This window comes from Oncorhynchus kisutch, linkage group LG6 (genome assembly GCF_002021735.2).
Source record: "Oncorhynchus kisutch isolate 150728-3 linkage group LG6, Okis_V2, whole genome shotgun sequence".
Classification (NCBI taxonomy): Eukaryota; Metazoa; Chordata; class Actinopteri; order Salmoniformes; family Salmonidae; genus Oncorhynchus; species Oncorhynchus kisutch.
The window spans coordinates 59,987,561-60,008,109 of NC_034179.2; the positions used below are offsets into that span (position 1 = coordinate 59,987,561).

The 20,549-nt window shown below is 42.4% G+C and overlaps 1 protein-coding gene across 10 annotated transcripts in view; it reads right to left on the bottom strand.

Moving 5' to 3' along the window:
- Positions 1–20,549, bottom strand: part of mapk8ip3 (mitogen-activated protein kinase 8 interacting protein 3) — a 73,893-nt gene that overhangs the window by 2,793 nt on the left and 50,551 nt on the right. For 6 of the 10 annotated variants that reach the window (XM_020486086.2, XM_031827035.1, XM_020486085.2 and 3 more), the window contains 18 exons: positions 18,934–19,104; positions 18,077–18,236; positions 15,615–15,665; positions 14,104–14,190; positions 13,059–13,223; positions 12,859–12,933; positions 12,641–12,731; positions 10,657–10,845; positions 8,973–9,162; positions 8,565–8,687; positions 8,222–8,302; positions 8,028–8,095; positions 7,689–7,837; positions 7,239–7,410; positions 6,691–6,804; positions 5,288–5,326; positions 3,687–3,863; positions 61–207 (listed from right to left, as the gene is read on the bottom strand). In XM_020486086.2, the coding sequence (XP_020341675.1) occupies positions 61–207; positions 3,687–3,863; positions 5,288–5,326; positions 6,691–6,804; positions 7,239–7,410; positions 7,689–7,837; positions 8,028–8,095; positions 8,222–8,302; positions 8,565–8,687; positions 8,973–9,162; positions 10,657–10,845; positions 12,641–12,731; positions 12,859–12,933; positions 13,059–13,223; positions 14,104–14,190; positions 15,615–15,665; positions 18,077–18,236; positions 18,934–19,104 (2,249 nt within the window). The remainder of the gene's footprint in view (positions 1–60; positions 208–3,686; positions 3,864–5,287; positions 5,327–6,690; positions 6,805–7,238; positions 7,411–7,688; positions 7,838–8,027; positions 8,096–8,221; positions 8,303–8,564; positions 8,688–8,972; positions 9,163–10,656; positions 10,846–12,640; positions 12,732–12,858; positions 12,934–13,058; positions 13,224–14,103; positions 14,191–15,614; positions 15,666–18,076; positions 18,237–18,933; positions 19,105–20,549) is intronic. The other 4 variants (XM_020486088.2, XM_020486087.2, XM_031827037.1 and 1 more) reach the window with 2 other exon arrangements.

The window sequence follows — 20,549 nt, forward strand, 5'->3', positions numbered from 1 at the left end:
CCACATGGACTTGGGTGTATATGGCAGAGTGTGTGTGCATGCGTGAGTGATTTTCCTCACCGATGCGGAAGTCGATGTAGCCCTCCCCTCCACTCAGCACCAGGACGTTATGTACGCTCTGAGCCTCAGCCTCCGGCTGTGCCGAGGACCCCTGACCCTCTGACGGACTGTCCAGCACACTACCATTTAGGGTGGCCAACACGTTGCCTGACAGAAAAACAGAAGATTTTTTTTTTATATATATATATAGCCCCTTCACATTACACTCCATGCAGTTTGGCTTCAGAGCGAAACACTCCACAGAAACGGCCAACTGCTTTCTTCTGGAAAATGTGAAGTCCAAGATGGACAAAGGGGGTGCTGTTGGGGCTGTGTTTCTGGACCTAAGGAAGGCTTTTGATACTGTTAACCATGAGATTCTCATCACAAAATTGTCCAAGTTCAACTTTCCCCCTGATGCCTTGAGATGGATGAAATCATACCTTGAAGGCAGAACTCAGTGTGTCAGAGTGAGCAATGAGCTGTCGCCCACTCGTAGCTATGATGTGGGCATGCCCCAAGGGTCAATACTGGGGCCCCTCCTGTTCAGCCTGTACATTAATGATCTGCCTTCTGTCTGTACTGGGTCTGAAGTTCAAATGTATGCAGATGATACAGTGATATATGTGCATGCAAAGAGCAAACAACAAGCTGCACAAGAACTCACTACTGTAATGGTCCAGGTTACAAAGTGGCTCAGTGACTCGTGTTTGCATCTCAATGTGAAAAAAACAGTTTGCATGTTCTTCACAAAGAGGGCAACAGATGCTACTGAGCCAGATGCCTATGTGTCAGGGGAGAAGCTCCAGGTGGTATCCGATTTTAAGTACCTTGGCATCATACTTGATTCCAACCTCTCTTTTAAAAAGCATGTGAAAAAGGTAATTCAAATAACCAAATTCAACCTAGCTAATTTCCGATTTATACGAAATTGTTTGACTACAGAGGTAGCAAAACTGTACTTCAAATCTATGATACTCCCCCACTATGATACTCCCCCACTCCCCCACATACTGCTTGACTAGTTGGGCCCAAGCTTGCTGTACAACATTAAAACCTATTCAGTCTGTCTACAAACAGGCTCTCAAAGTGCTTGATAGGAAGCCCAATAGCCATCATCATTGTCACATCCTTAGAAAGCATGAGCACTTGAGTTGGGAAATCTTGTGCATTACACCGACGCATGTCTTGTATTCAAGATCCTCAATGGCCTGGCTCCCCCTCCACTCAATATTTTTGTTAAACAGAAAACCCAGACATATGGCAGCAGATCCACAAGGTCTGCCATGAGAGGTGACTGTATAGTTCCCCTAAGGAAAAGCACCTTTAGTAAATCTGCATTCTCTGTGAGAGCTTCCCATGTCTGGAATACACTGCCATCAGACACACATAACTGCACCACATATCACACTTTCACAAAATGCTTGAAGACATGGCTAAAGGTCAATCAGATTTGTGAACATGGTCCCTAGCTGTGTGTTGCCACTCCATGTTGTCTGTTGTCTGTAGCTTGTGAGGTGTGGAAACACTTTGTTGCTTTTATGAATTTTGTCTTGCTGCTTTTTGTTTTATGCTGCTCTGTCTGTATGCTACGTCTTGCTTGTCCTATGTTGCTCTGTCTGTATGCTATGTCTTGCTTGTTCTATGTTGCTATTGTCTATATTGTAATTGTTTTTAATAACCTGCCCAGGGACTGCGGTTGAAAATTAGCCGGTTGGCTAAAACCGGCACTTTTACTGAAATGTTGATTAATGTGCACTGTCCCTGTTAAAATTAAAATAAACTCAACTCAATATATATATATATATATATATATATACACACAGACACACACACACAGTTGAAGTTGGAAGTTTACATACACCTTAGCCAAATACTTTTAAACTCAGTTTCACAATTCCTGACATTTAATCCTAGTAAAAATTCCCTGTCTTAGGTCAATTAGGATCACCACTTTATTTTAAGAATGTGAAATGTCAGAATAATAGTAGAGAGAGAATGATTTATTTCAGCTTGAATTTTTTTCATCACATTCCCAGTGGGTCAGAAGTGTACATACACTCAATTAGTATTTGGTAGCATTGCCTTTAAATTGTTTAACTTGGGTCAAACATTTCAGGAAGCCTTCAACAAGCTTCCCACAATAAGTTGGGTGAATTTTGGCTCATTCCTCCTGACAGAGCTGGTGTAACTGAGTCAGGTTTGTAGGCCTCCTTGCTCCCACACGCTTTTCCAGTTCTGCCCACAAATTCTCTATAGGATTGAGGTCAGGGCTTTGTGATGGCCACTCCAATACCTTGACATTGTTGTCCTTAAGCCATTTTGCCACAACTTTGGAAGTATGCTTGGGGTCATTGTCCATTTGGAAGATCCATTTGCGACCAAGCTTTAACTTCTGATGTCTTGAGATGTTGCTTCAATATATCCACATATTTTTCCTTCCTCATGATGTCATCTATTTTGTGAAGTGCACCAATCCCTCCTGCAGCAAAGCACCCCCACAACATGATGCTACCACACCCGTGCTTCACGGCTGGGATGGTGTTCTTCGACTTGCAAGCCTCCCCCTTTTTCCTCCAAACATAACGTCGGTCATTATGGCCAAGCAGTTCTATTTTTGTTTCATCAGACCAGAGGACATTTCTCCAAAAAGTACGATTTTTGTCCCCATGTGCAATTGCAAACCGTAGTCTGGCTTTTTTATGGCGGTTTTGGAGCAGTGGCTTCTTCCTGGCTGAGCGGCCTTCAGGTTATGGATATAGATACTTTTGTACCTGTTTCCTCCAGCATCTTCACAAGGTACTTTGCTGTTGTTCTGGGATTGATTTGCACTTTTCGCACCAAAGTACGTTCATCTCTAGGAGAAAGAATGCGTCTCCTTCCTGAGCATTATGACGGCTAAGAGGTCCTATGGTGTTTATACTTGCGTACTATTGTTTGTACAGATGAATGTAGTACCTTCAGCCATTTGGAAATTGTTCCCAAGGATGAACCAGACTTGTGGAGGTCTCTTGATTTTCCCATGATGTCAAGCAGAGAGGCACTGAGTTTGAAGGTAGGCCGTGAAATACATCCACAAAGCCATGACATTTTCTGGAATTTCCAAGTTGTTTAAAGGCACAGTCAATTTAGTGTATGTAAACTTCTAACCCACTGGAATTGTGATACAGTGAATTATAAGTGAAATAATCAGTCTGTAAAGAATTGTTGGAAAAATTACTTGTGTCATGCACAAAGTAGATGTCCTAACTGACTTGCCAAAACTATAGTTTGTTAACAAGAAATTTGTGGAGTGGTTGAAAAACAAGTTTTAATGACTTTTTTGAACAGGTAACGAGAAACAGATCAGTCAATCAATTGTATTTATAATGCCCTTTTTACAATAGCAGTTGTCACATAGTAGTAAAGAACGTTACCAATAGGTACCCAGAAATTAAACACTGTAAACCAGTTTTGCATTTTAGTGCCCAGTTGACAACCTGGTCCATCCTCACAGTCCTCAAATACATCAAGTTGAGAGTATTGACAGTAGGTATAATACTTTTTAGTTTGTCAATTACTCCACATTTGATGTAATGTGTTTAAGAGTATAATAAACTATTTACTTTTATTGACTTTATAAAATCTAATTATGATTACTAACTGACCTGGCACAGAGACAAAGAACTTGACGGCATCTCTGTGTCCATGGAAACAGAGCTGAGCCTGGGCCATGGAGCAGTATGGGATGAAGCTGCCGCTGCTTTTCTCTGGGTTGTCGTCCGCATACACATGAATCACACCCCCGGCCACGCCGCCGGACGACGTTGGAGACACCTTATTGGCTATCGGGATGAGAGTGGCGTCAATAGCCAATCAGAACATCTGACAGACCAGCAAATAGGACAAGGACATTGATGCATGAGACCATCCGTCTCACATTAGCACACACAGAGCAGGCTTGCCAATAAGACCCATCAATTGGGCAGGCTACATCGTTACAGAGCATTTAAAATAGAAATGTGTAATATAGAACAGACATCCCTCTCAGTCAAGCAGAATAGGAAACTGTGTCAGCTGACTCTATACATAGCAATTCTCTGTACGTGGCAACTCACTGAATAAGCCTGTGGTCATCCACTTATGAATTTGCAAACGGTGAATAGAAAACAATCTGAATACTGAAATAGTAGCAGTACCAAAACATGCCATCAACATGCAATAATGAAGAGACAAGGCATCCCCAAAACCCCATTACCTAATATATTGACTATGTCACTGAAATGATCCATATTCATCACACAAATAGCATACAAACATGACTCATACATACACACATTAACACCATACTCGACATACACTACCGTTCAAAAGTTTGGGGTCACATAGAAATGTCCTTGTTTTTGAAAGAAAAGCACATTTTTTGTCCATTAAAATAACATCAAATTGATCAGAAATACAGTGTAGACATTGTTAATGTTGTAAATGACTATTGTAGCTGGAAACAGCAGATTTTTTATGGAAGATTTTTTATGGAATATCTACCAATGAGAAACTTGGATTAGCTAACACAACGTGCCATTGGAACACAGGAGTGACGGTTGCTGATAATGGGCCTCTGTATGCCTATGTAGATATTCCATAAAAAGATCTGCCGTTTCCAGCTACAATAGTCATTTACAACATTAACAATGTCTACACTGTATTTCTGATCAATTTGATGTTATTTTAATGGACAAAAAATGTATGCTTTTCTTTCAAAAACAAGGACATTTCTAGGTGACCCCAAACTTTTGAACGGTAGAGTATATGTGTGCCAATGCATTATATACAGTACTTTACAACACCTGAAGATAGCATGCAGAGTTACACGTGAACAAAAGTAATTTCCCTGAATCAGATCCAGACCACCAGACCACTGTTTCTGTTTCATTTCGGCCCCTAGCCCCTCGTCCCCTTTGTGGTTGACAGATCTGAAATGACTGGATAGGTGGCCTTATGAACAAACATGTGCTTGTCCTGTTGGAGGGCTATCTAATCCTCTCAAATCTCCACAAGTGCTATATACTGTAATTTACTCCGGTCCAATCACTATATTACTCACACCTATCCAGTCTATCAGATATGTGAACATTAGGGTAATAAGGGTGCTTAGGACTGAAACTGAACCAGGCCTATGTTGGAGAGCGATTAAGGGGAGATGGAGGTAAGACAGGCAGGCAGATGTATGTGACATCATCCCTGTGGGACAGAGGGAGTCCTAACTTACCCCTCAGACCTAGGAGCTGTCCCCGATGAAGTACTACCGCTAAGGGAGGGAAGGAGGTAGGAGAGGAGAGAGTGGACAAGAGTGACAATCAGGACAGGGAGGACAAGTACAGGGATACCAGCCATAAAATAGAGAAAGAAAGAGAGAAAGAGAAAAAACGAAGAGAAGCCATTACGGAATAAGAGAAGACAGAAAAATGGACAGACCGATATACATTGAACAAAAATACAAAAGCAACATGTAAAGTGTTGGTCCCATTTTACATGAGCTGAAATAAAATATGCCAGAAATGTCTATATGCACACATTTGTTGACATCCCTGTTAGTGAGCATATCTCCTTTGCCAAGATAATCCATTCAAGTGTGTCATATCAAGAAACTAATTAAACAACATGATCATTACACAGGTGCACCTTGTGCTGGGGACAATAAAAGCCCACTCTAAAATGAGCTGTTTTGTCACACATCATAATGCCACAGATGTCTCAAGTTTTGAGGGAGCGTGCAATTGGCATGCTGACTGCAGGAATGTCCACCAGATCTGTTGCCAGACAATTGAATGTACATTTCTCTACCATAAGCCGCCAACGTCGTTTTAGAGAATTTGGAAGCACGTCCAACCTGCCTCACAACTGCAGACCACGTGCATGGCGTTGTGTGGGTGAGCAGTTTGCTGATGTCAACATTGTGAACAGAGTGCCCCATGGTGGCAGTGGGGTTATGGTATGGGTAGGCATAAGCTACAGACAACAAACACAATTGCATTCTATCAATGGAAATTTGAATGCACAGATATACCATGACGAGATCCTGAGGCCCATTGTCGTGCCATTCATCCGCCGACATCACCTCATGTTTCAGCATGATAACGCACAGCCCCATGTCGCAAGGATCTGCACACAATTCCTGAAAATGTCCCAGTTCTTCCATGGCCTGCATGCTCACCAGACGTGACCCATTTAGCAAGTTTGGGATGCTCTGGATTGATGTGTATAACAGCGTGTTCCAGTTCCTGTCAATATCCAGCAACTTTGCACAGTCATTGAAGAGGAGTGGGACAACATTCCACAGTCCACAAATCAACAGCCTGATCTGGAGATGCGTCGTGTTGCATGAGGCAAATCTTGGTCACACCAGATACTGATTGGTGTTCTGACCCACACCCCTACTATTTTGAATGTATCTGTGACTAACAGATGCATTTCGGTATTCCCAGTCATGTGAAATCCATAGATTACGTCCTAATGAATTTATTTAAATTTAAAGATTTCCTTATATGAACTGTAACAGTAAAATCTTTGAAATTGTTGCATGTTGCATTTATATTTTTGTTCAGTATAAAAAGGGAAGTAAAAGACAGAAGCAGAATCAAAGAGGTGTGTGTGCGCACCACTCAAACTCACTCTCTGTCAGTGGTATGGAGATGACCACACCATTCCCAGTCCCCACCCACAAGCGGTTTCCACCAATAAGAAGGGCTGTTATTCGCACAAAGGAGAAGCCTAGCTTGCCAGTACCTGTCAATCAGAGTGAGAGCGAGAAGAGAGAAAGAGATAGAACACAGGTCAATCCATACATTGGATGCATGTCAATAGACTAAAAGTGGAGTCAAATAACATGGTGTCCTATCAATGAGTTGGCCGAAGCTTAGCCTGCTGGTCCCAGATCTGATCTGTCTGAGCTGTCTTGCCAACTCCTATAGTCATTGTCTTGATATGACAACAAACATACAAATTGGCCGTACAACACAAACAGATCTTGGACCACCAGCCTAGCCAGAGCTGGATAGCATGGTTGCGGTCAATTCCATTTCAATTCAGTCAATTCAGGAAGTAAACTGTAATTCCAAATCTTTTTCTTAGAGGAAAACTGGAATTGGAATTTTAGTTTACTTTCTGAATTGACATGGAAATTGACTCCGTTCCTGCTGTTTAGCTTAGGTTATTCCTACCCAGCATCTTGCTGACGTAGGGTTCGATGTCGACATCCTGTAGGTGCTGGTGTGTGAGGGCGTGGTAGAGACGCAGTGTGGAGTCCAGACGGATTGACACCCACACCCCATCCCCGATCCACGCCAGCTGCCTCACCTGGCTCTCCCTGCGAGGGTGGGCGTCAAAGGACTTCTGACGTGGGAGAAGAGTTAGGGGGGTGAATTGGTGGATTGATTTACTTTTGATTTATTTCAGAATATTATCAATGTGGAGCGACATTACATGAGCTCTCCCCGACCCATCTCTATCTGCAACATAACTGCAGATAGACTCAAGACTGGGTTAGCCCACTGGGCTAATGTCTTGGCATTATTATGTCTGGGAGCTAGCGTGAGTCTTCAGGTCTCAAAAAAAGGTTACTTTGCAACTTCCTCTACTATACAAACAGTCCCTCCCCTCCTGTGACCAACCTCTATCTGCATGCTCTTGGGCTGGATGACATGGATCTTGTTCTTGTAGCCACACCATACTTTGTCATGGACCATGGCCATGCAGCGGATAGAGTGGTGCGGTCTACCCAGGTCCATCAGGTGGTAGTTAGAAAGGTCCCACTGCCCGTCTGGAGATAAAGAGATACACAAACACACACAGGCCCACATATAAACAAATTATGTAAAGCTTTAAATCACCATTAGAAAAAGTAATGTTGCTCTCATGGAATGTCATTTTTTGAGCACAGCAGACAGTTAATGGTTAAGGCTCATAGGTGAGAGCTCAGATTAGGTAGGTTAGGGTTAAGTTTACATTACCCTCAGATCTATGGAAGATAGCCAGTGTCCCATCTGCCAGAGCCACAAGCACACGACCCTTCACATGCCTGAAACAGAGACAGTCACGCTAATGTTACACAAAGCAACATGCACCCATTTACAACAACATTAATGAAGGACTGGTAAAAATGGCCATTCTAAAAGCAGACAGTGGTCAGTAGTGGGGGATTTACACTAGACTGAGCACAGAGTCCTTCAGTTTGATGGAGTGGAGACACTTCTTCCAGTTGGCCACTGCCGAATGGACGTAAAGCCTGGAGAAGGGATGTAAAGCTTAGTTAGGACATAGACAGAGATAGGGTTTTATGGGTTAGGGTTATCGGTTATGGGTTGGGAGACATATGCAGGCAAAACTGGTTGCCGAAAAAATCATGATGATGTTTTTTGTGACATTGTGGTCAAGAGTTGTAAAAATAAATGTTTTGCAATTTTTTTGAAAACCAGAAAACAACATCACTATGATGTCCCATATTACATTTCCACCACTAGCTAGGCATTAAATGATTAGTTACCCACCAGCCATTTTGTGCTCCCAGCCACATGGTGGGGGCTACGCTGGTTCCAGCTTTCGGGTCGTCGCTTCCATCTTCCGTCTCCTGGGATGGGGAGTTAGACTCCTCTTTTGACTGGCCTGCACACCTGACAGGGGACACAAACAGAGAGTTGTCTTGAAGTCCACTATAGACTACCACAGTCCAACTACTGTAGCATGTTAGCAGTATTATCTGCTGCAGAAATGTAAAGAGATGACTAAAGGATTTAAATAGTAGAAGTTAGACTAAAACTAAATCAAATCAAACTAAAGTGTATGTAAATACACTTTCAGTAAAAAAAATTCAATGACAACTTTTCAATAATGTACTGGCGATATTCTTCTCTTTACAACTACTAGCAATTCAAAACTGGTCAAATCTTGTGTCTTACCGGTCGTATTGGCCAGCATCAACCACCGGAGGCTGGGGGTCTGTGAAGACGTGCTCCATGAAGGGCCCTGGAGGTCCCAAGGTGTTGTCTGTCTCGCTGGCGGCTGGCTCAGCTACCTCTGTAGCCTCTGTGGCCTCCTCTGCTGACTGGGCTGGGTGCAGCTTCCCACTGAGTGGTGGAGCCATAGGAGCTGAGGCGACAGGGACACAGGGTGATACATTATACACTATATACTACTACAACTATACCTATTAATTATAGATGGGCACTAATACGTAAGGTCCCTATCGATATTAGTTGAAATTTGTTATTTGCAATTGATATCATATCGGAATTTTTTTTTAAACGTGGAGGCCTATTAACTATACTCTTCAACTGACTGGGCTGGGTGCAGCTTCCAATGAGAGGGGAAACTACTGGGAGGGGGGGGGGAATGACATATCAGCACTTGCTGGGATATACAGTATACACCAACATATATAGTGGAGTTCCCAACTAGATTCAACCGAAATAAGCCTCCCACTGAGCGGGAGAGCCACGTCAGAGACACAGGGAGGAGGGACAAAAAGAAGAGGAAGAATTGTGCCGCAATTAAAGCCTATATTTTTTTATTGCAAGCCCGATGATACATACACAGTGTAATATACAGTGCCTTCAGAAAGTATTCACACCCCTTTGTTAAGGCAAGCTTAAATAAGTTCATAAGTGATTTGCTTAACAAGTCACACAATAAGTTGCATGGACTCACTCTGTGTGCAATAATAGTGTTTAACACGGTCAAATTGAGCCCATGGGCCGCCAGTTGGGGAACCCTGCTGTACAGAATAAAAATGGCAAGACCTTCATCCTGTTTGCAGCAAGGCACTAAAGTAATACTGCAAAAAATGTGGCAAATTAATTCACTTTTTGTTCAGAATACAAAGTGTTATATGTTTGGGGCAAATCCAATACAACACATTACTGAATACCACTCTCCATAAACATAGTGGTGGCTGCATCATGTTATGGATATGCTTGTAATCGTTAAGGACTGGGAAGTTTTTCAGGTTGAAAAGAAACGGAATGGAGCTAAGCACAGGAAAAATCCTAGTTGAAAACCTGGTTCAGTCTGCTTTCCACCAGATACTGGGAGATGAATTCATCTTTCAGCAGGAGAATAACCTAAAACACAAGGCCAATGTACACTGGAGTTGCTTACCAAGAAGACAGTGAATGTTCCCGAGTGGCCTAGTTACAGTTTTGACTTAAAATCTACATGAAAATCCATGGCAAGACCTGAAAATAGTTGTCTAGCAATGATCAACAACCAATTAGACTGAGCTTTAAGAATTTTGAAAAGAATAATGGGCAAATGTTGCACAATCCAGGTGTGGAAAGCTCTTAGAAACTCATCCAGAAAGACTCACAGCTGTTATCGCTGCCAAAGCATCTTCTACAAAGTGTTGAACCAGGGGTGTGAAAACATATGTAAATGAGATATTTCTGTATTTCATTTTCAATAAATTTGCTAACATTAATAAAACATATTTTCCCTTTCTCATTATGGGTTATTGTGTGTAGATGGGTAAGATTTTTTTTTTTTTCATACATTTTGAATTCAGGATGTAACACAACAAAATGTGGACTAAGTCAAGGGTATGAATACTTTCTGAAGGCACAATAGATACATCTCTGGGGTTCTCACCTTGCCCCCGGTCCAGTACGGGTGTGTCTGTGCGCGAGGAGCAGTTGCTGCGGACCACGCTACAGTTGGTGGCACAGCCCACCAGGGTGATGCCTGCTAGCATGCCCTCCACCCCACCTGTCTCCTCACCACCACCCTCCCCAGAGTCCAGCACGATCTCACCCGCCGGGTAGTCACTCTCACTGGCCGCTGCAGACAGACACACAGAAAAGCACACACAGACACGCACATATGCAAACACAGAAACAAGCACGCACACACAGAAATACACACCCATACACATGTACACAGAGGAAAAACACAAATATTAGATGTGATTCTAGTTCAGTAGATTTAGATGGAATTACAGTGCATTCGGAAAGTATTCAGACCCTTTCCCTTTTTCTACATTTTGAAACGTTACAGCCTTATTCTAAAATGTATGAAAAAACATTTTCCCTCATCAATCTACACACAATACCCAATAATGACAAAGCGAAAACAGGTTTTTAGAAATGTTTGCAAATGTATAATATTTTTTTAATCAGAAATACCTCAAGTTTTCAGACCCTTTGCTATGAGACTTAAAATTGAGCTCAGGTGCATACTTTTTCCATTGATCATCCTTAAGATGTTTTTACAACTTGATTGGAGTCCACCTGTGGTAAATTCAATCGATTGGACATGATTTGGAAAGGCACACACCTGTCTATATACAGTTGCCAGTGCATGTCAGAGCAAAAACCAATCCATGGGGTCAAAGGAATTGTCCGTAGAGCTCCGAGACAGGATTGGGTCGAGGCACAGATCTGTGGAAGGGTACCAATACATTTATGCACCATTGAAGGTCCCCAAGAACACAGTGGCCTCCATCATTCTTAAATTGAAGAAGTTTGGAACCACCAAGACTCCTCCTAGAGCTGGTTCGCCCAGCCAAACTGAGCAATCGGGGAAGAAGGGCCTTGGTCAGGGAGGTGCCCAAGAACCCGATGGTCACTCTGACAGAGCTTCAGAGTTCGTCTGTGGAGACGGGAGAACCTTCCAGAAGGACAACCATCTCTGCAGCACTCTACCAATCAGGCCTTTTTGTTAGAGTGGCCAGAAAGAAGACACTCCTCAGTAAAAGGCACATGACAGATTGGAGTTTGCCGAAAGGCACCTCAGAGAGTGAGAAACAAGATTCTCTGGTCTGATGAAACCAAGATTTGTCCTGAATGCCGAGCGTCACATCTGGAGGAAACCTGGCACCATCCCTACAGTGAAGCATGGTGGTGGAAGCATCATGCTGTGGGGATGTATTTCAGTGGCAGGGACTGGGAGACTGGTCAGGCTCAAAGGAAAGATGAAAGGAGCAAAGTACAGAGAGATCCTTGATCAAAACCTGCTCTAGAGCGCTCAGGACTTCAGACTGGGGTGAAGGTTCACCTTCCCAATTGCTGTAAAAAGTGCTTCAACAAAGTACTGAGTAAAGGGTCTGAATACTTATGTAAATGTGATATTTCAGTTTACATTTTTTTTTATACATTTTCTAAAATTTCTCAAAACCCTTTTTTACTTTGTCATTATGGGGTACTGTGTGTAGATTGATGAGGGGAAAAAAACAATTTAAGCAATTTTATAATAAGGCTGCAAAATAACAAAATGTGGAAAAAGTCAAGGGGTCTGAATACTTTCTGAATGCACTGTATATATTATGTTGATTTGATCTGAATACTATGGTCATGTCATGGTAGTAGATTTGGTTCAGGTGGAGAGTGCTATATGGTTGTGTTGTGTTAATAGACAGGGTGTAGGATAGGGTAGTCATGTTATTATGGCAGTAGATTCCTTAGTGGTCAAGTTGCAGTAGATTTGGTCCAGATGGTGAGTGCTAATGTATGTGTTCATGTTGTGGTAGTAGATCTGGTTGTGTTATTATAGTAGTAGGGTGCTAAGTTGTCAAGTAGCGATAGAGTTGGTCTAATAGGTGAGTACTATGTGTTTGTGTTACGGTTTGACCGCTAACCTGGCACGCTGGAGATACAGAGCACGTGGGCATTGCAGACGTTGAACTGGTCGACCAACGAGCCGGGCTGGTTGGCATCAATGATGACCACCTTGATGATGATAATGATGATAGTTTTTCATTATTTGATCAATTGAAACAAATAGCAGCAACAAGCTGAGTTACAAGTACAACTTATTAGAAACAAAAAAATATGATTTAAAAGTATTATTTAACACCTTGCTGGCCGAGTGGGTACTGGTCAGGATCCAGACTCTGCTACTCATAGTGTCTGTTTCATGGAGCTCCTTAGACTGGGGGAAGGAAAGGGAGAGGTGGGGGTGAGAAACGGAAGAAGGGGGGGCAATAAGTATGTTTTCAAACTAAAACATTAGCTAAATTAACTAACAAACCAACTAGATCAAGAGACAGACAGTACCTTTCTCTTCTCTGGTGAGCTGTGGTTGCTCTTGCCGTCTCCTCCCTCGCCCTCCTCTATGGCTAGAGGATTCGTAACGCCGTTGCCGGGGCCAGCCTTTACTGTCATAATTTCCTGAGTGCATGTCTTCCATCCCGTCAGGTCCACCCCCGCCGCACACCACAACTAAACAGAGTTTGTTTACACACATTGTTAACACAGCTCTCAAGCGGATAGATGTTCTTTACCATTTGGCCATCAGATTTGCTACCAATGCTCCTTATAGGACACTTTCACTGCACTCTATACTACTCTGTAAACTGGTCATCTTTATACACCCGTCGCAAGACCCACTGGTTGATGCTTATTTATAAAACCCTCTTAAGCCTCACTCCCCCCTATCTGAGATATCTACTGCAGCCCTCATCCTCTACATACAACACCTGTTCTGCCAGTCACATTCTGTTAAAGGTCCCCAAAGCACACACATCCCTGGGTCGCTCCTATTTTCAGTTCGCTGCAGCTAGCGTCTGGAGCGAGCTGCAAAAAACACTCAGACTGGACCGTTTTATCTCCATCTCTTCATTCAAAGACTCAATCACGGACACTCTTACTGACAGTTGTGGCTGCTTTGTGTAATGTATTGTTGTCTCTACCTTCTTGCCCTTTGTGCTGTTGTCTGTGCCCAATAATGTTTGTACCATGTTTTGTGCTGCTACCATGTCGTGCTGCTGCCATGTTGTGTTGCTACCATGTTGTTGTCATGTGTTGCTACCATGCTATGTTGTTGTCTTGGGTCTCTCTTTATGTAGTGTTGTGGTGTCTCTTGTCGTGGTGTGTTTTGTCCTATATTTTTAAAAATTAAATCAGTCCCAGCCCCCATCTCAGCAGGAGGCCTTTTGGTAGACCGTGATGGTAAATAATAATTTGCTCTTAACTGACTTGCCTAGTTAAATAAAGAATCAATGGGTATATATATAATGAATTAACATGACGATTGATTGAACAGCAGTAAATATTGCAGATTGTGGCTTTAACCAAGTACATATTTGTTTTGTTTGTTTACCTTCCTGTTGGGGTCCTTCTCCACCAGGGGGCGACAGTAGACAGGAACAGGGACATTCTTCATGCGGGTGTCCTCCTTCTCATTGGCCTGGGAGAAGACAGACAGACAAACCCTCCAATCACAAAACTGCTCCAAGACCTCCAATAGAAGAAGCCATTACCACTCAATTAAATCAAACCGACATTGCTGTATTCATATAGCCATATAACCACACTTTTGACATATCTGATGAGTCTTGGGGAAAAGCTTTGAGATTGGAGGTAGGTTGATATAGCAGAGAAACAGTGTCAGCGGGTTGTGGGGTGTCTGTTAACATGACTGAGGGACAGGGGCATTGTGTCAATAGCTTATGTCAGATTGTGTGTTGTAGGTTGATGTGTGTCTACTTGGGGACAATAATACAGTAATGTACACACACTTAAGGTTAAAAATATATATGTTTTGAGCAGAATGGTGTTTTCTAGATACAAGTGCAAACTTCATGGACTAGGACATTTAAGAAGTTGGTCTGATGGTGCCCTCTGATGTCATTGGCCTCCCCCTTGCTTGGGGGAACAACACAATTCCGCAGTACCTAACGTCATTAACAAACTTTTAATGTACAAATGACCAAACCCTGTCTTAGGGATGGCTAACTCTGGAGATCCCTTCGGTCTCCACAGAGTTGGATAAATCTGCTTTTGGTTTCCTTGCACCCCATGTGTGGAACAATCTACAGAGTTCCCTGCAACTAGATGTACTGGTGTCTCTCAGGCAGTTCAAATTGTTGATTGGGGACATCTATGCTGATGAATGATTCTCCTGAGTATGTTTTGTAATTTTGTATTTGTATTATGTTGTATTTATACATTGTGTATATGCAAGGCTCCCTTGTAAGAGAGATCTTAATCTCAATGGGACCTGCTAAAAAAAGAAAAGTGAAATAGAAATAGAGAACAAAAGAGGAAAGCTCCCCCTGTGCCTCGACACAATCCTGTCTCGGAGCTCTACGGACAATTCCTTCGATCTCATGGCTTGGTTTTTGCTCTGACATGCACTGTCAACTGTGGGACCTTGTATAGACAGGTGTGTGCCTTTCCAAATCATGACAAATCAATTGAATTTACCACAGGTGGACTCCAATTAAGTTGTAGATCTCAAGGATGATCAATGAAAAAAGGATGCACCTGAGCTCAATTTTGAGTCTCATAGCAAAGGGTCTGAACACTTACATAAATAAGGTATCTGTTTTTATTTTGAATACATTTGCAAAAATGTCTAAAAACCTGTTATTGCTTTGTCAATATGGGGTATTTGTGTGTAGATTGATGAGAAAAAACATGTATTTAATCAATTTTAGAATAAGGCTGTAACAAAATGTGGAAAGAGTGAAGGGGTCTGAATACTTTCTGAATGCAGTGTAGGTGTTGTGTCAGACTGTGGGGTCTGTTGGTGTGTCTTGTGATGGGTCTATGGGGTAACTGAGTGCGGCTCATGCTAGGTTAGGGAGGGACCCTGTGGGTGTAACTTGCCTGTTGTTTCTTCAGCGGGCCTTCCAGTGCACTGTCCAGCTGAGCACCAGTCTATGGGAGAAATAGAGTTAGAGAGAAAAATGCCATCCATGTAGCAGTCAAAATAAATCATATAGGGCGGTGGCCCTATATGATGTATTTTGACTGCTACATGGATGGCATTTTTTGTTATATATATTTATGTTTAGGGGGTAAATTTAATATTGCAGATAGATTGTAGCTTCCATCAATGTAATTGTCTGCATCATTTCCAATACCCCATATATTATTTTGTAAATATGATATTTAAAAAACCATGTTCCTTTTATTATTTTCCCCTAACCCTACCACCCCACCCCTAATTGGAGTAAACTAATGGACAACACTTAGGCTTCTACTTCCGCTTACGGTGCATTTGGAAAGTATTCAGACGCCTTCATTTTTTCCACATTTTGTTACACTACAGCCTTATTCTAAAATGGATTAAATTGTTGTTTTTTTCATTAAATCTACACACAATACCCCATAATGACAAAGTAAAAACAGGTTTTTAGAATTTTTGGCAAATGTATAAAAAAAAATATATATATATATCACATTTACATAAGTATTCAGACCCTTTACTCATTACTTTGTTGAAGCACCTTTGGCAGCGATTACAGCCTCGAGTCTTCTTGGGTATGACGCTACAAGCTTTGACACACCTGTATTTGGGGAGTTTCTCCCATTCATCTATGTGGATCCCCTCAAGCTCTGTTAGGTTGGAGAGGGAGCGTGACTGCACAGCTATTTTCAGGTCTCTCCAGAGATGTTCAATCTGGTTCAAGTCCAGGCTCTGGCTGGACCACTCAGAGACTTCAGAGACTCTGAGTGACATTCAGAGACTTGTCTCGAAGCCACCCCTGTGTTGCCTTGGCTGTGTGCTTAGGGTAGTTGTCCTGTTGGAAGGTGAACCACCCAGTCTGAGGTCCTGAGCACTCTGGAGCAGGTTTTCATCAAGAATCTCTCTGTAGTTTTCTCTGTTCATCTATCCCTCAATCCTGACTAGTTTCCCAGTCCCTGGTGTGGAAAAACATCCCCACAGCATGATTCTGCCACCACGCGTCATCGTAGGGATGGTATTGGCCAGGTGATGAGTGGTGCCAGGTTTCCTCCAGACGTGACGCTTGGGCATTCAGGCCAAAGCGTTCAATCTTGGCTTCATCAGACCGGAGAATCTTGTTTCTCATGGTCTGAGAGTCCTTCAGGTGCCTTTTGGCAAACTCAAAGCGGGCTGTCACGTGCCTTTTACTGAAGAGTGGCTTCCATCTGGCCACTTTATCATTAAGGCCAGATTGGTGGAGTGCTGCAGAGATGGTTGTTCTTCTGGAAGGTTCTCCCATCTCCACAGAGGAACTCTGGAGCTCTGTCAGAGTGACCATCGGGTTCTTGGTCACCTCCCTGACCAAGGCCCTTCCTCCCCCGATTGCTCAGTTTGGCCGGGCAGCTAGCTCTAAAAGGGTCTTGGTGGCTCCAAACCTCTTCCATTTAAATACGATGGAGGCCACTGTGTCCTTGGGGACCTTCAATGCTGCAGAAATATTTTGGTACCCTTCCCCAGATCTGTGACTCAACATAACCCTGATCAATGGAAACAGGATGCACCTGAGCTCAATTTTGAGTGTCATATCAAAGGGTTTGCATTTATTTTTAATACACTTGAACAAAAAAAATTGTTTGTCATTATGGGGTATTGATGAGGGAATAATACATTTTAGAATAAGGCTGTAATGTAACAAAATGTGGGAAAAGTGAAGGGGTATACATTTTATATACATTTTACGGACAAAATGTATTTTAGAATAGTTATTTGTTTGTTTTTAATCCCATCTACCCTCAACCCCTCCCATCTATCTCTGAAGACCATCCCGTTTTTATTTCTATTCACCATATATTTTTAACTGTGCTGTTTCACAAAAATTCTGTATCTACAGTATATACATTTTACGGACACAATATATTTTACATTAGTTATCTTGTTGTTTTCAGTCCCACCCTTCAGCTCCACTCAACCCCTCCCATCTATCTCTTAACACCATCCATTTTTTATTTGTATTTGCCATATATTTTCCAACTGTGCTCTGATGTTTCACAAATGTTCTGAACCTTTCTATTCTCATAGTTTCTACAAATTGTACATTAAAGACAACAGTTTTGCTAAAAGTATTATTATATTATTGATCGGTTGACTTTTCAAATCACCCAGCAGAGTTAGCTCCAGGTAAATGTTACAATTCATCAGCCATTCCTAGACCTGCAACCAAAAACAAGCTACATATGGACAGTACCAAATCAAATGATCCAATGATTCTCTCTCTTCGCAGCTAAATCTGCAGAGCTGGGATGGAATGGAGGGCATTTTACTTGGACGCTGAATGCTTGCTAAATACTTAGATTGGTGGGCAAACGGCCGGACAGACGGACAGGTGGATGAGAGACGGTACCTGTTTGAAGCGTGGCGGTACGCTCCAGCCGCAGGCCTGCATAATGCCGTCATCGCGGCGCATGTGCTCTCGGACCTGCCGGTATTGTTCCCGGCGCTGCTCGCGACGAGCTGACAGCGCAGAGTCGCTAAGGAGAGACGCAACACCATTACTGGCCAGTCTAGAACAGAGGGTGGAGAGAAAGGCATAGAGAGAGAGAGAGGCGGAGAGAGAGAAGCGAAGCGTTAGCAAGCGCGGCCAAGCTGCTGCAAAGAAAGAGAGAAGCTACAGCAGCATTGTGTGTTTCTAAGCAGTTAAGCTACAGCCAGCTATGAGAAAATGAATGGAAAACAAAAGAACACACCCATAAACAGGAGTAGAGCGCAAAATAAGCAGCAATCACAATATGTGATCTGCACTTAGCAATAATCACTAAGAACAATGCACAAAGCAGTAATATGAACTAGTAACCATACATCCTTTTGCACTTGAACATGATGGCACATGCAAGAACACCAGTAACTGATTCAAAATATGATGGGAGGTAATAAATTATATCACACATATTGTAGGATTACACTTACGACAGTGCAACCCCAAACTCTCCCCTACACATGCATAGACAACTAACTCTACAATGTTAGAGGGTGGACAAGGGAGGGATGGAGATGGAGGTAGGGAGGAAGGAAGGGATAGAGGGATGGAGAGATAAGAGGGAGGGATGGAGGGAGAGGGATGGGAAGGAGGGAGGGACAGAGATGGAGGATGATCAGAGAGAGAGAGAGTGGTGGAGGGATAGAGGGATGAAGGTATGGACAGAGACAGATTGAGGGAAGAATGTAAATAAAAAAAGGTTGGTGTGTGTGTTTTTCTCTCACTCTTCTGGGAAAAACTCCAGGGTTCGGTTTGAGGTGGAGATCTGACACATGGCGTGGCTGCGTCTCTGGGGGAAGCCTGCAGGCGACGGGGACTTGTAGTGGATGTTGACGCTGTAGTACGGACGCTTGACTGGCGGAGGACTGGCCGAGGAACTGAACAGACGGGCGAAACTGGAAGAGTTTCGAGAGAGAGATGTACAGTCAGAAAGTTCAGTAAAGATTTAATTAACTGTACACTACCATTCAAAAGTTTGGGGTCACTTAAAAATGTCCTTGTTTTTGAAAGAAAAGCACATTTTTTGTACATTAAAATAACATCAAATTGATCAGAAATGGAATAGCCTATATTTCTCAGAATAAGAACAGATTGTCTTTGTTTCTGGCCATTTTGAGCCTGTAATCGAACCCACAAATGCTGATGCTCCAGATACTCAACTAGTCTAAAGAAGGCTAGTTTTATTGCTTCTTTAATCAGTATAACAGTTTTCAGCTGTGCTAACATAATTGCAAAAGGGGTTTTATAATGATCAATTAGCCTTTTAAAATGAGAAACTTGGAATTAAGCTAACACAATGTGCCATTGGAACACAGTGGTTGATGATAATGGGCCTCTGTACGCCTATGTAGATATTCCATTTTAAAAAGTCAGCCGTTTCCAGCTACAATAGTCATTTACAACATTAATGTCTACACTGTATTTCTGATCAATTTGATGTTATTTTAATGGACAAAAAATTTGCTTTTCTTTCAAAAACAAGGACATTTCTAAGTGACCCCAAACTTTTGAACAGTAGTGTACAGTACACAGCCTTAAGGCGTCCGCATGCTACCCAGCTGAAACAGTTCGGCAGAGTTCGCGCATACAGTTGAAGTCGGAAGTTTACATACACTTAGGTTGGAGTCATTAAAACTAGTTTTTCAACTGCTCCACAAAATTCTTGTTAAACTATAGTTTTGGCAAGTCGGTAAGGATATCTACTTTTTTCTTGACACAAATAATTTTTCCAACAATTGTTTACAGACAGATTATTGTACTTATAATTCACTGTATCACAATTCCAGTGAGTCAGAAGTTTACATACACGAAGTTGACTGTGCCTTTAAACAACTTGTTTAAAATGATGTCATGGCATTAGAAGCGTCTGATAGGCTAATTGACATCATTTGAGTCAATTGGAGGTGTACCTGTGGATGTTTTTCAAGGCCTACCTTCAAACTCTTCGCTTGACATAATGGGAAAATCAAAAGAAATCAGCCAAGACCTTAGACAAAAAAATTTTTACTTCCACAAGTCATCGTTGAGAACAATTTCCAAACGCCTGAAAGTACCACGTTCATCTGTACAAACAATAGTACGCAAGTATAAACACCATGGGACCACACAGCCGTCATACCTCTCAGAAAGGAGACGCGTTCTGTCTCCTAGAGATGAACGTACTTTGGTGCAAAAAGTGCAAATTAATCCCAGAACAACAGCAAAGGACCTTGCGAAGATGCTGGAGGAAACAGGTACAAAAGTATCTATATCCACAGTAAAACGAGTCCTATATTAACATAACCTGAAATGCCGCTCAGCAAGGAAGAAGCCACTGGTCCAAAACCGCCATAAAAAAGTC